This window comes from Bufo bufo, chromosome 5, assembly GCF_905171765.1.
Source record: "Bufo bufo chromosome 5, aBufBuf1.1, whole genome shotgun sequence".
Taxonomy (NCBI): Eukaryota; Metazoa; Chordata; class Amphibia; order Anura; family Bufonidae; genus Bufo; species Bufo bufo.
The window spans coordinates 287,765,982-287,781,740 of record NC_053393.1 but is presented as its reverse complement, the minus strand read 5'-3'; the positions used below and the strand labels follow the sequence as shown (position 1 = coordinate 287,781,740).

Below are 15,759 nucleotides of genomic sequence, written 5' to 3'. Positions count from 1 at the left end.
TCTTAGGGCACTGGTTCAGGGCCATCTCCCTGCGGAGGAGTATTGCACCCAATTCAGACGGTGGTGTGTCCCCTCAGGATGGAATGAACCAGCCCTGAAGAGTCAGTTTAGGTCTGGTCTATCTGATAATTTAAAAGATCTATTGGTCAATTACCAAATTCCTGAGACCTTAGAGGAGATGATGACCCTAGTTGTCCGACTTGACAGACGAGTTAGAGAGAGACGACAAGAACGACAGTTCTGTTCTCAGATGGTGGTCCAGCCAGAGGCCTTTTCCGGGGACAACACTGAGGTCTCCACCGAGGAACCCATGCAGGTTGGCATGACCCGGGGTAATCTTTGTCGCAGACGCGGAGAGTGCTTCTACTGTGGAGATCCTGGCCATTGGATCAACAAGTGTCCTAAGAGGGTTCTCTCTGACAAGTCTTCTCAGGCAAGACAACCTAAAGACCAGGTACACCCTGATTTTTCTAAAGGTAAGCTTTTGGTACCCATAACAATTTCTCTGGGGGTTAATAAGTGGCCGGGTAAGGCCTTTATTGACTCCGGTTCAGCAGCCAGCTTTATTGACTTTGAGTTTGCTTGTAAATTGGGTATTCCAATGTTTGCTTTACCTACACCTATTCATGTCATGGCTATTGCTGCTACTCCCCTGATTGGTGGTACGGTGAGGTCATGTACCTCTGAAATTTCTCTGTCCGTGGGTGTGTGCCACTCTGAGAGATGTTCTCTTCTAGTCCTGGAGAACCTACCGGTTGAGGTGGTACTAGGGTTGCCTTGGCTCCGTTTACATAACCCCACCATTGATTGGTCCAAAGGAGAGTTGGTGAAATGGGGACCTAAGTGTGACTAATGCTTGTCCGTGGTCCAGGCTGGGGTTTCAGTAAGGTCTAATACATTACCCTCTGTTATTAAGGAATATTCTGATGTGTTCTCATCCCTTACTCCAGAGGTTCTACCCCCCCATAGACCTTATGATTGCGCCATAGAGCTAATTGAGGGTGCCGAATTTCCTAAAGGTCGAATTTATAATCTTTCAGGGCCCGAACGCAAGGCTATGGAAGATTATATTAAGGAGAGCCTTGCTAAAGGGCATATTAAACCTTCAGTCTCTCCTATGGGAGCAGGGTTTTTCTTTGTTAAAAAGAAGGATGGTGGTCTTAGGCCTTGTATTGATTACCGGAGATTAAATAAAATCACTGTCCAAAATAAATTCTTTCTCCCATTGATTCCGGATTTATTTAACCAGGTTTTGGGGGCAACCTGGTTTTCCAAGATTGACCTGAAAGGGGCATACAATCTAATCCGAATCAAGGAGGGAGACGAATGGAAGACAGCGTTCAATACTCCGATAGGACACTTTGAATATCAGGTGATGCCTTTTGGACTCAGCAATGCCCCAGCTGTGTTCCAAAACTTAATGAACGATATTCTTAGGGAGTTCTTAGGTAAATTTATTATTGTCTATCTTGACGACATTTTGATATTCTCTCCTGATTTCGAATCTCATGTGTCCCATGTCAAACAAGTATTGGAGGTGTTGAGGGAGAACCAGCTATCCGCTAAGCAAGAGAAATGTGTCTTTGGTGTACAGGAGATACTGTTTCTAGGGAATGTTTTGACTCCTCACGCCTTTAAGATGGATCCTGGTAAGGTTTTAGCAATTAAGGAATGGGTAAGGCCTTCATCCTTAAAGGCTTTACAACGGTTTTTGGGTTTCGCTAATTACTACCGTAAATTCATCATGAATTTTTCTGTAATTGCTAAGCCATTGACCGACCTTACTAAGAAAGGGGCGGATTTGGAGAATTGGTCTACCAAGGCCATTTCTTCATTTGAAACATTAAAAAAGGCATTTAGTAGCGCTCCCATTCTGATCCAGCCTGATCAGGAGAGACCCTTTATTGTGGAGGTGGATGCGTCCGAGGACGGCGCAGGAGCAGTCCTTTCACAAGGTCCTGCTAGCCTCACTAACTTGAGACCGTGTGCCTTCTTCTCTAGGAAATTCTCTCCCACGGAGAGAAACTACGACATAGGGAATAGGGAGCTGTTGGCCATTAAATGGGCATTTGAGGAGTGGAGACATTTTTTGGAGGGGGCAAGGCATCGAGTAACTGTTGTCACTGACCATAAAAACCTAATGTTTCTCGAGTCCGCTAAGAGGTTGAATCCCCGACAAGCCCGATGGGCTCTGTTTTTTACCCCTTTTGATTTCTCCATTACGTTCAGGCCGGGAAGTAAAAATGTGAAGGCAGACGCATTATCGCGGAGCTTCCATGCTTTTCAACCCACTGAGACGCCGCCTGAATCCATCCTACCAGCAAACATCTTCTTAGCGGCTCTAACCCAGGATATCTCGGCTCGCATTAAGGCTGAACAACATCTGGCACCGGCATCCACCCCAACAGATAAGTTGTTTGTTCCCGTACAATTTCGTCTCCAGCTGTTGGGTGAGTGTCACGATTCTGCCTTTTGTGGACATCCGGGTATTGAGGGCACTAAGGATCTGGTTTCTAGATCTTATTGGTGGCCCACTCTGACCAGGGATGTCAAGTCCTACGTGTCAGCCTGTGAGGTTTGTGCCAGGTCTAAGACACCTAGGACTCGCCCTGCTGGTAACCTACGACCCCTACCCATTCCCAGTAGACCCTGGTCCCATATCTCGATGGACTTTATAACTGACCTACCGTTGGCGGAGGGTAAGACTGTGGTTTGGGTAGTGGTCGATAGGTTTAGCAAGATGGTTCATTTCATTCCCCTGTCTAAACTTCCGAATGCTAAAACCCTGGCGTCTATTTTTGTGAGAGAGATTGTTCGTTTACATGGCATCCTGGAAAATATTGTTTCGGACAGGGGTGTGCAGTTTGTGTCCAAATTCTGGAGGGCCTTCTGTCAAAGATGTAAAATTTTGTTGTCTTTTTCTTCCGCCTACCATCCTGAGAGTAATGGGCAGACTGAACGCCTTAATCAGTCTGTGGAACAATTCCTGAGGTTGTATGTTGCTGATGACCAGCAATTATGGGTCAAATTCCTTCCGTTGGCTGAATTTGCTCTGAATAACCGTGTCAATTCTTCTGCTGGGGTCTCCCCTTTCTTTTGTAACCATGGTTTTCATCCCCGTTTTCATTCTGGGTCGTCCGTCTCCTCCTCTAACCCTGAAGCTGATAAACTCTCCTCCGAACTGTGCACAGTTTGGGCCCGGGTTCAATCGAACCTAGAAAAGGCTCAATGTTCTCAAAAACTCAAGGCCGATAGGAGACGTTCAAGGGGGGTAAACTTTCAGGTTGGGGATAAAGTATGGTTGTCCTCCAAGAATCTATCTCTCAAGGTAACTTCTAAAAAATTTGCTCCTCGTTTTATTGGACCATATAAGATCACGGAAGTGATTAACCCGGTATCTTTTAGGTTGGAGCTGCCTGAGTCATTCCACATTCATAATGTGTTCCATAAATCTCTGCTTAAAAAATATTTTGAACCGGTAGTACCATCAAAAGCCTCGCCTCCGCCAGTTCTTGTTAATGATGCTGTCGAGTATGTGGTGTCTAAAATAGTGGATGTCAGGAAGGTGCGTAATTCCTTGCAGTACCTGATTCACTGGAAGGGGTATGGACCTGAAGAGAGATCTTGGGTACCTGCCAGGGAGGTTCATGCTCCTAGACTTGTTCGGAAATTTCATTTAGAACACCCTGAAAAGCCATCGCCTGAAGTCTTGGGTCCGGTGGCCCCTCGTAAAAGGGGGGGTACTGTCACGGGGTTCCGAAGGTGCACTCGGTCCCCCATTGCCCGCAGAACTGTTGCTTAGCTTTTGGGATGAGGTTCTGTGTTTGACCTCATTCCCAGGGCGGCTTTACTAGCTGGGTGGCTCTCTGCTCCTAGTCTGCCTTGAGCGCCGAGCTGATCACTCGGTGCTCGACTGGTTGGTCTGTCGGTCATGTGACGCTGGCCACGTCACATGACCCTCACTCCCCACTATAAATACAGGCAGCCTGCTGGCTACAGGTTGCCTGTTAATTTCTAGGTTCCTGGCTATTTGTTGGACTACTGAATATTTACCTGATCCTGTTCCCTGACGATCCTCTGCCTGCTCCTCCTGTACTGCGCATACATCCTGGTATTGTGACCTCTGCTCCCACCTGACTACTCTCTTTGGACTCCTCTTGTACTACACTACTCTCCTGGTATTTGACCCCGGCTTCTCCTGACCATTCTTTGCTTAATCCGTTGTACTGTGTAGCTCTCTTGGTTCTGACCCGGTCCGTTCATGTTCCGTATTTTGTCTTGTCTGTCTTCCATGCACATATCCTAAGTTAGGGACTGCCGTCCAGTTGTCCCCTGTCATCAGGACTCGTGAGGCAAGTAGGCAGGGCCAGGGGTGAGGGTGGAGCGCAGTGGTCACTACCCTTCCCCCTGTGTGTGTGTGTGGACGTGACCGTTACACTTATATCTTTGTGCAATTTACTAGCAGAGTGCTGTTACCTGTAGTTCTACTAATCCAAGAGTGTTTTAGCCAAGGTAGCATGCACCTGCGTTCTTATATTCACTTATTGTGGAGGTGCTGGTTCGTTTATTTTTTTCCCCATTGTCACTGCCACTAGGGGAGTGGCTCCCCCTGGTGGTGAGATTGAACCGTGCACCACCAGCCCATTCACATGTGCTTTTAATTAGATAGCTTGTACAGCTGTATTCTACCCAGCCCATACTGCAGGCTCACAGCCTGGGAGAGGCATGCGTAGGATGCAGCTTGGTACTACTTTGCCCAGATTGTAGGCTGTAAGCCCAGGAGAGGCATGTCAGAGTAGGACCCATCTGATTAGAAGCGACCTTGACGACCGGTAGATGGGCCCGAAATATTTTTGATCAATTATATTCGCAAAGAGCTTCTAGCTGCATTTGCAGTAAGTATGACCACCAAGCATTTATTCTTTCAGTGTTTGCTTATATCTTTGTGCAATTTACTAGCAGAGTGCTGTTACCTGTAGTTCTACTAATCCAAGTGTGTTTTAGCCAAGGTAGCGTGCACCTGCGTTCTTATATTCACTTATTGTGGAGGTGCTGGTTTGTTTATTTTTTTTCGCCATCCACAACATTTCATCAAGAATATTCCAAAGGGAGAAATGTTGAGAGCCAAGTGTAACTGTTCTACGCCCGATTTATTTGAATCTGAAGCGACAACCATTGCAGCAAGATTACAGACTAGGCAATACACCTCACATAGTGTGAATAGAGCCAAAGAATGGGCGGCAGCATGTGACAGGGAAACTTTGTTATTTCCACATATTCCTGCAAGAGTTAAAAACTACAGGAAAGCTGTACACAAGAGCAGGGATAATCATTCTATTTCACCTGTCACTTTCGTCATAAAGTACAGCAAGGAGTATACACAAATATGTAACATCAACCGCAAACATCTACCTATTTTAAATTATGACAAGGAATGGTCAGATAGTTACAGAAGGAGCTAGATTTGTGGTGAAAAAAGCACCCACTGTAGGACAAAAACGTAGCCCTAGTTTATTTTATGACCGCAAAGCCAATCAACCCACTTGGCTTTCCACCAAGGGTAGTTACAGGTGTGGCAGTACTAAATGTATCTGCTGCAAATATATGACAGTCAGTAGTAGTGTTGTCTCTGTGGCTAATGGCAATGGGTATACAGTGCAACAGTATATTAACTGCAACACAGAATATGTTGTTTATGTCATTACCTGCAGAGACTGCTCATTACAATACGTGGGCTGTACAACCAGCTGTACATCAGCTGAAGGTCAGGATTAGGAAACACCTTTCAGATATACCACATTACCAGTCACGTAATGTTTTAGCAGCGACATTTCATTACAACTGTACATAGGGGTGATACATCTGCGTTTACTGTCCAGGGAATCGAAAGAGTCACTTTGCCGATTAGGGGAGGAGACTGGAGGCTCAAGTTACTGAGCAGAGAAATCTTTTGGTTTTTCAGTTTGGGAACCAGTGTACCAAATGGTCTTAATAAAAAATATGATTTGGTCTTGCAATATAGGTAAAAGTTTTTTGATTGTCAAATTTTATTTTGTTATGCTGTTCCCACTCGTTCCCCCTCCCCCACCCCACCACCAGATCACCTGTGTGAATTGGCTCAGCCAGGGCAAGGAGCCAATTAGTGTAAGTTCCTACTTTGTATTGTTTCATTTCTGTACGTGATGATGAAGGGCAGTAATTAAGGAGCCCGAAACGCCACACTGTGAATAATTTTTTTGTCTACCTTGATGATGTCTGGTTTTTAATCCGAAGTTAATAAATATTACCTTTCATGACTCGCACTTCTGACTAGCCTGTCTGCCCCATAGGCTGATTTTAATTAGAGTAAGTATAAAGCTGTAGCCTGCTCTTATTGTATGTATTGGCAGCCATTTGGCACCAGGATAGGTATAGAGTGGAAAAACAAAGACGACCCAGGGTGTCCCAAAGGGGAGTGAAGGACAGTGCCCACCTAATATGACCACAAGGGGCACCCGTGATTTGTAACTCGGTACAAGCTCCCGAGTATAATAGCAGAAACAGAAGAAAATGGAGCTCATGGTACCAAAAAGTAAAAATATATTTTATTTGAACATGATTAAAAAATACATAGGTAAGGAAGCCAGTAAATATAATGCCTTTTACAAAGTGAATGGAGGCAGAGAAAGAGCGCCACCCTGGCGCACCCTAGCACACAGGTCAGTAGTATAACATATATGTATGGATCAAAGGAAAATGATAGGCACAACGGCCAACCTCTGAACCAAAAGCAGTGTGAAAGCTAAAGTACACAGGTGAGTCAATGGTCAGCAGACAAACCCACACGGCAGTGAAACAAGGTATGTTTAGCAAATGCAGTATAATAAGCAACAGACCAAGAAATAGAGACCAGGTGCGGTAAGACACCGGAGTCAAAATACCGTGGAGGTGATAGCACGAGCAATGGCTCACCTGAAACCAGGACCGTGTGCTGAACTACCCAGGATGGCGCTACCCCAACGCGCGTTTTTTGGCGTGCCTTCGTCTGCGGGTAACGCCATCACTGTGAATCTTGTATTTACAGCCTCTCTCAACCAATGAGAGATTAATACTCACTCGTCCCCAGGTGTGCATGTCAGTTGGCGCACGAGACTCCAGTCAAGCCGCATCCGGCTGTCTCGCGGCCGGCGTCCCACCGACACGCCCACACCACGTGAACAAGTCACATGATCGGACGGCTGCGGCGCACGGACGCACAGGCGCGAGGCGCCGGAGGCGGTGCTGGGTGACATGCGCACACATCACAGAAGAGGAGGAGGAACAGGGCACCAACCTAACAGTATGCCTCCCATCAAAAGACCTGATTGACTCAGCGAAAAACCATCATATATAGATAAAAGTATAACATGGGTCGTCTTTGTTTTTCTAATTAATTTGTACTGTCTATTTTCACAGATTTCTGACCTCAAGATCACCATGGATTACAAGGTCAGAGAACTATCCTGGCTTTCTCAACTTGATGCCATTTTTAAAGATGAAGGAGCAGTGGGTGGTCCCAGCGGTGGCATGATTAAAGAGGTCCAAAACTCATTACAACAATTGCTACATAAAAGAGCACGTACATGGTGGAATAAGGCCTTCCTGGAAAAATATCTCCAGAGAGGCCTCATCCCCCGTGGCCTAAGGATACAGGTTTTTCCCTCTTTTCCCATAGAGGATGACAATTTTGTCTCCAAATGGGAGGAGACCTGCAATCAGAGCTCATTTAAGTTCATGGAGCTTCTGATTGGTCATAACAAAAAAAGTCTGGAACAGATGGATATGGAAATTGACCAATTACAGGCATGTCTGTTGAGTAACTGCAGCACAGAACTTTTGAAGACCTTCCAAGAACAATTAGATACAAAATACCCAATTTGGGAAAAAGAAATCCAGAAATTAAGAAGTTCTCTAGGGACAGCAACGATGCGCAACAAAATCGCGTATATAAATGGAAAAACAGAGAACCTAACAGAAATAGGTCCCGCAGTAGATCATCCTCAGTATCCTCTGTATCATCAGTAGGAGATCCTCAGTCACAAGGTACCAATCCAGCCCGCCTGACTCGCAATAAGAGAAAGATGGAGCATGGGAATGGACCCGGGAGAAAAAGGCAACCGGAGTCAACTTCAAATACGAGACATACGGACAATGAGCCCAACACTACTCTGTTGGAGAAGGGCCTATCGTATGCACCCAGTTGTAGGTTTGATTGCTTTACAGCCATCAAAGACTTGCACCTTTTTGGGCGCTCTTTGATGATGAAGAGATGGCACACCAGGGGCGATTCAGGTGGGGCCCTTAATACTGAGGATGAACCGCGGGCTCTCCGTATCTTGGAGGATCTGCTGTTAGAACAGGAGGGACCTGTCACCAATATCGCCAATGAAATACCATTGGAGATAAGAAAGAAGTCCAAGAAATTTCCCCCCCTGTCGTTATGTCCGGCAATTGACCTCTTTGTTAAGATGGTCAGCAAGGACTTTGAGCAAATCTCTACGTCTGTTCGACGAGATAACCTTGATAGGGATCAACGACAAAGCCTTGATAAAATGAAAAAAATGGATGTTATCTATAAACCTGCCGACAAGGGGGGAAATTTGGTGGTTTGGCCCCGTAATATGTATCTAGCGGAAGCATACCGGCAATTGAAAAATCCAGTCTGTTACCAGAAACTAACTTTTAATCCCTCGATTTCCTTTAGAGGTGAACTAATGAAAATCTTGGACACTGGATTGGAGAGGAACATCATCTCCAAACAGATGTACGAAGCACTCGTCATTCAGGAACCGTCCATTCCAACCCTTGCAAACTATTGGATTTCCACCTTAAACCAATTGTGGAAACTCTACCTTCGCGTGTCAGAGATACTTCTGACTTTTTGCAGAGGATACAGGGGATTACCCTTGATGAGGATAACATCATGGTAGAATCCCTTTACACCAGTATCCAACATGTGGATGGCCTGCGGGCAGTAGAGTTTTTTCTCTCTACCAGCAGTCTTCCCAGGGATTTTTCTTCGTTTCTGTTACAACTCCTCAAATTTATGCTCACAAGGAATTTCTTTTCCACCAATGGGTCCTTTTTCCTGCAGCTCCAGGGGACAGCTATGGGGGCAGCATGCGCACCTGCGTATGCTAACCTGTTCCTGGGGCTGTGGGAGAGGGACCTTTTCCTGTCAGACAGACACGTCATCATGGGCGGGGTACATAGATGACGTTTTCTTGATCTAGCAGGGAACTGAGGAACAACTTCATGATTTCTTTAAGGTACTTAACACCAACTCCAGAAATATCAAACTGACTTATACGTACCACAAACAGAGAGTTGATTTTCTGGACGTATCTGTGTTCAGGGATGTTGGCGGTCAGCTTAGGACTGACGTTTTCCGTAAGGAGACGGCTGTCAATGCTTATTTGCATGCAACTTCTTTGCATCCCAAGAGCACCATCTCCGCCATCCCTGTTGGCCAATTTTTATGCATTCATCGGATATGTTCCGACGATGCGACTTTTGAAAGACAGGCCAGTGATCTGAGGGACCGTTTCCTCAGGAGAGGCTATAGCCATCGCTCCATTAAAAACGCATATTGGCGAGCTAAGACCCAGGATCAGATCCAATTATTACAAACCAAAAGAGATAGGGTATCTGATAAAAAAATAGATTTATAAGCACGTACCACTCACATTGGGAGGAAATGAGGAAGTGTTTAGCTTCACACTGGCCCATTTTATTAACGGATCCCGTCTTGGAAAAACTCCTGTCTACACGACCCCTTGTCACGGCACGTAGGGCTAATACCCTACGAGATAATCTGGTTAGAAGCTACCTACAACCAGTATCTCCTCAACTTTGTGTCGGACAAAGTAGCCCAAAGACCGGTTTTAGACCTTGCGGCAGATGTGCAGCATGTCCCAACATGGAGCGATCCTCTGACTTTATGGACTCCTCTGGAACTAGGTCCTGTAAGATCTATCAGTCCTTTACATGCTCCAGCACGCGGGTGGTGTATTATGCTTTATGCCCATGCCCTAAGATATATGTGGGCTTGACAACACGCGAGTTGAGGGTCGTGCGGGAACATGTAAGGGACATTTTGAATGCACAGGAAACAAAGGAGGTCCTCAAACCAATTGCGAGGCACTTTAAGGAATTTCATTTGTGTAATCCGAGACTTCTTAAGGTCAGAGGGATTGACTGTATCCAGGTTGACCTACATGCTGGTAATGTATCCAAGAGGCTAGCCCAAAAGGAGAGCCGTTGGATCTGGACCCTTGGGACTTTACGTCCCAGAGGCCTAAATGATAATTTGGGCTTATCTTTCTTCTTGTAACCGCTGGGCCCACGACTGTGGATCCCACTATCTTTCTTTTAACATTTTTTAGTTATTATTATTTTTTATTAATTAATTTTTTTCAATATTTTGTCCCTCTCTCCAGTACCTTGTTTTGTTGCAGGACGCCACATCCTTTTGCCTCCCATTGACCTACATCTGCCACAACTGGATTTCCTTTCCAGCTTATCATGTTTTAGTTACCTGAACCTCTGTCAAACTTTGTCACATGCACAGATACATATGCATTGCGTGCCTGGCTTGTACCTTTTTCTTTTTTTTTTTTTCTTTTCATTTTTCCTTTCCCTTTCCCCTTCGTTCCCTTCCAGTCAAGCCGCATCCCACGAGGCAGCCGGATGCGGCTTGACTGGAGTCTCGCGCAACTGACATGCACACCTGGGGACGAGTGAGTATTAATCTCTCATTGGTTGAGAGAGGCTGTAAATACCAGATTCACAGTGATGGCGTTACCCCCAGACGAAGGCACGCCGAAACGCGCGTTGGGGTAGCGCTATCTTGGGTAGTTCAGCACACGGCCCTCCGGTGTCTTACCGCACCTGGTCTCTATTTCTTGGTCTGTTGCTTATTATACTGCATTTGCTAAACATACCTTGTTTCACTGCCGTGTGGGTTTGTCTGCTGACCATTGACTCACCTGTGTACTTTAGCTTTCACACTGCTTTTGGTTCAGAGGTTGGCCATTGTGCCTATCATTTTCCTTTGATCCATACATATATGTTATACTACTGACCTGTGTGCTATCCCAGGGTGGCGCTCTTTCTCTGCCTCCATTCACTTTGTAAAAGGCATTATATTTACTGGCTTCCTTACCTATGTATTTTTTAATCATGTTCAAATAAAATATATTTTTACTTTTTGGTACCATGAGCTCCATTTTCTTCTGTTTCTGCTATTATACTCGGGAGCTTGTACCGAGTTACAAATCACGGGTGCCCCTTGTGGTCATATTAGGTGGGCACTGTCCTTCACTCCCCTTTGGGACACCCTGGGTCGTCTTTGTTTTTCCACTCTATACCTATCCTGGTGCCAAATCATGTTCAAATAAAATATATTTTTACTTTTTGGTACCATGAGCTCCATTTTCTTCTGTTTTTGCTAGGTATAGAGTGGGCTCGGCATGCATGTTGGTACCTGCATCCCTGGACGTAATGGAGGCCGTTAAGGTACCAAAAATGGTAAAAAGCAGAGTGGACCCAGCATGTACAGTACAGACCAAAAGTTTGGACACACCTTCTCATTCAAAGAGTTTTCTTTATTTTCATGACTATGAAGGCATCAAAACTATGAATTAACACATGTGGAATTATATACATAACAAACAAGTGTGAAACAACTGAAAATATGTCATATTCTAGGTTCTTCAAAGTAGCCACCTTTTGCTTTGATTACTGCTTTGTACACTCTTGGCATTCTCTTGATGAGCTTCAAGAGGTAGTCCCCTGAAATGGTTTTCACTTCACAGGTGTGCCCTGTCAGGTTTAATAAGTGGGATTTCTTGCCTTATAAATGGGGTTGGGACACTCAGTTGCGTTGAGGAGAAGTCAGGTGGATACACAGCTGATAGTCCTACTGAATAGACTGTTAGAATTGGTAGTATAGCAATAAAAAAGCAAAAGTAAAGAAAAACAAGTGGCCATCATTACTTTAAGAAATGAAGGTCAGTCAGTCAGCCGAAAAATTGGGAAAACTTTGAAAGTAAGGGCTATTTGACCATGAAGGAGAGTAATGGGGTGCTGCGCCAGATGACCTGGCCTCCACAGTCACCAGACCTGAACCCAATCGAGCTGGACCGCAGAGTGAAGGCAAAAGGGCCAACAAGTGCTAAGCATCTCTGGGAACTCCTTCAAGACTGTTGGAAGACCATTTCAGGGGACTACCTCTTGAAGCTCATCAAGAGAATGCCAAGAGTGTGCAAAGCAGTAATCAAAGCAAAAGATGGCTACTTTGAAGAACCTAGAATATGACATATTTTCAGTTGTTTCACACTTGTTTGTTGTTATGTATATAATTGCACATGTGTTAATTCATAGTTTTGATGCCTTCATAGTCATGAAAATAAAGAAAACTCTTTGAATGAGAAGGTGTAACGGATCCGCTTCCGTTAATGGACGCTTCCTAGCTTGAGCCGAGGACCACAAGCACCGCACTGGACACCACAAGCACCGCAGACTCCACAACCGCCGTAGCTTAACTGGAGCCGCGCCGTCTTCCTTCCACCCTGAATGAACCTCCAGTATTCAGGACCGTGTGGGAAAGATCTCTCCTCCAGGGAATATGCAGAGCATAGCAATCCCCAGCGTGATGCAGCAATTCCCTCCAATAACGAGACAAGGCTGCGTTTTGAAGGGTCAGAAAAACATGAACTGAACTGAACTGAACTGAACTCTTTATTGAGGGCTACCCGCCCGTATTTATGCAGGTCCCCACAATGCATCATGGTTTCCTCCTCTCTGCCCTGGAGACACCCGAAGAGCAATTCAATTATCTCCCAGGACAAAGGGAAACCACCAATACACATGTGAGAACAACAGGAGAGGAGTCACCACCCAAATACACAAAATCCTCCCTTCTGTCTGGGATATAATTATAAATTAACATAACTATCACAGACAGTAAAAATACAGTTTTTAAACATACACTGTAACTTTAAAACCATACATTCCATCTCCATAAAAATTACATATTTAAACTCAGCTTGCATCAAACATAAACACTTCCAAAAATCACACAAATCCCTCCAGCAGATCAAAAGCTTAGTGGAAGTACTTTATGACCGACCGCAAGCACAATTTCCTGCCCAAAACAGTTCCATAGATTTGGGCTGTGTGGTCGGTCAATTTACATGCAGAAAAACGACTAAGTCCCATCTTCGAACGGGACTTAGTCTCTGGAGCTGAAAGTTCAGTATGGAAGAAGGTAATATGTCCCGGGGCCATAGTCATAGAGCAGGAGGCTAGCCATAAGTCCTCTACAATGCCCAGTGGCAAATGGCAGTTTGTCACAGAAGGTGTGTCCAAACTTTTGGTCTGTACTGTATGTGGAACCTGTAGTCCCTGAATTTTATGGTGGCCATTATGGCACACAACAGGTAGGATTTGTGTTAGGTTCCCGTCTGATAAGAGATCGCCTTGACGTTTGGCAGAAGGGCTCAAATAATTTTGTACAAAATATATTTGCCAAGAGTCTCTACCTTGCAAAATAAGCTTAGAATTTACACTAGAATGTTTTCTATAATTATAGCATTACTGTACTTTATTTGTGTTTGCAGAGTGCTGCTGCATTCTTCTTTTTTCCAGAGCTGTATAATGGCTATTTGGATGCCTAAATAATCTTTCTCTGCACTTGTAAATCGCTTTTCTAGCACTGTCCCTAGCGCCTTCTGACGTCTCTCCCTGCACTAAGATGCTGTGAAATAATTGCTCCCTATCCTTTCCCTGCACTTATAAATAGTTTTTTCAGTTTCTTTGTTCGTAATGAGGTTTTTACTATTGCTGTCCCTACACCTTCTCACGTATGTCCCTGCACGCAGAATGTTGGAAAATGGCAGAATCTAAAATGGCTGCCATATTTACAGGGTTGTGACAACTCAGGGCTGTCTGGCTGCTGATTGGCTGCATGCAGGCATTTCAATCTGGGTGATCCCGCCTTCCCAGAGTTCCTTGCCCCATGTCCTCAGTCCTCACACGTGTAGCCGGCATTTTAGGAAAAATTGTGATTCGTTACCGCGAAGCGTGAGGAAATTCACATTCGTTACGAATCAAATTTTTCCTGAAATTTGGATCGAATTCTACTTAGTCAGCTTCGATTCGCTCATCTCTAATTATGAGGTACAAAAGGAGCAACTTATAAAGAGATTTAAAGATAGAGGTTATCATGCAGGCCTATAAAATCGAGCTATAGCTATTATAGATAAGAGATCAAGACCAGGCTTACTTTCAGAAACAGTACAAAGTTCTAATAAAAAAACTAAAAAAACTAAAAGGCAAAAAACACATTATGTGAATAGACAGGTAACTTTTTCTACTTGCTATAGCCAAGATTTTTCTAAAGTAGTGGAAATTTTAATTAATATCAATACAAATACTAAATAAAGATCCTATTCTTTCCCGTATTTTGGAGACAGGTTGTAATTTTGTTGCAAAAAAAACATGTAGTTTAGGAAATATGATTTCTCCTTTATTTTCTAATAAAAAAGTAAACCACAATTGGTTATATATATGGTTATATATACAAGGTTGCTATAGATGTGGAAAACAGAGCTGCCATTTATGTCAATATTTGATTAAAACTAAAACATTTGTTTCTTTTTCTACAGGAAAATTATTTTATATTAACTCCTTTATGTGATATCTGTGATTTCATGTGAAAAATGCAATGTGTAATATGTGGGAAGCACTATGTGAATGTGAATAGAATTTTATTTAAAGCATGTGGACGACAGTCCTTAAAATCATAGCCTATTTGCTGGTACATTAACACTGTGGATTTACCGCCACAGATTTGTGTCCTGAAAATCTGTTGTGTTTATGTCACATGTGGACATATCCTAATATTTCCACATAGCTATAGGGTGGGCCACCAGATTCAATTCCACTTGAGGGCCCAAGGCACCCAGTCCAACAATGCTTTCTTCCTCAGAAATTTTAGAAGATCCCCTTCAGTTTTGTTAGGTCTTTGGATATCCATCAGGTCAGTTTTCTTTCCCCTTCCAGCTCTGACTATCAGAAGGAACGGGAAGCTGTTAAAAAGGTTAGAAGCTACAGGATCAGGCTTCTGTCACCATCAGCTTCCATGCTCTGCCCCCTTTGTATGGTCTCTTGAAGCAATATAGCACTGTCCAAGCACTTGAAAAACATCTGACAAGCGAGCATCTTAAACGTTATATTAACTGGTGACTAATAGATTACATTTTAGATCATTAATAAACTATCTTTTTTCTTATATGATATTTATACTGTAGCTAAAATTAATTTGACAAATTTATGCTCAATCATAATCCCAAGACAAAAAATAAGCACTATTCTCAATAAAATTTATCAAAAAGGCACCAGACTGTTACCTCTTTGTTTGTTAATGTCATTTCTCTGAAGACATAAGCGATTGTACAGTCTTCAGAGTTACATATAACTTGGAAATTCCCATATTCCATCACATCAGGAGGGTCAGGCCAATACTGCTGACATTTGGTCTAAAGGAACACATCATTTATTAATTTATGGAAGAATTATATAGACTATATACCTATACAAATACAACATGCAGTTTTCATAGAAGTTTTCATTCCCACATTATTAAAACATTTTTTTTTTTTATTCCCTTCTAAGTGGTTTTCCAGGAGTAAAATACTTATTACCTATTCTCAGGATAGGTCATCAATATCTAATCGG

The 15,759-nt window shown here is 43.8% G+C and overlaps 1 protein-coding gene across 1 annotated transcript in view; it reads right to left on the bottom strand.

Annotated features, from left to right (window-relative positions):
• The window catches only part of PTPN3 (protein tyrosine phosphatase non-receptor type 3), a 1,427,127-nt gene that overhangs the window by 332,540 nt on the left and 1,078,828 nt on the right, over positions 1–15,759 (bottom strand). Inside the window, 1 exon segment of the mRNA XM_040432350.1 lies at positions 15,432–15,560. Coding sequence (XP_040288284.1) covers positions 15,432–15,560 — 129 coding nt within the window.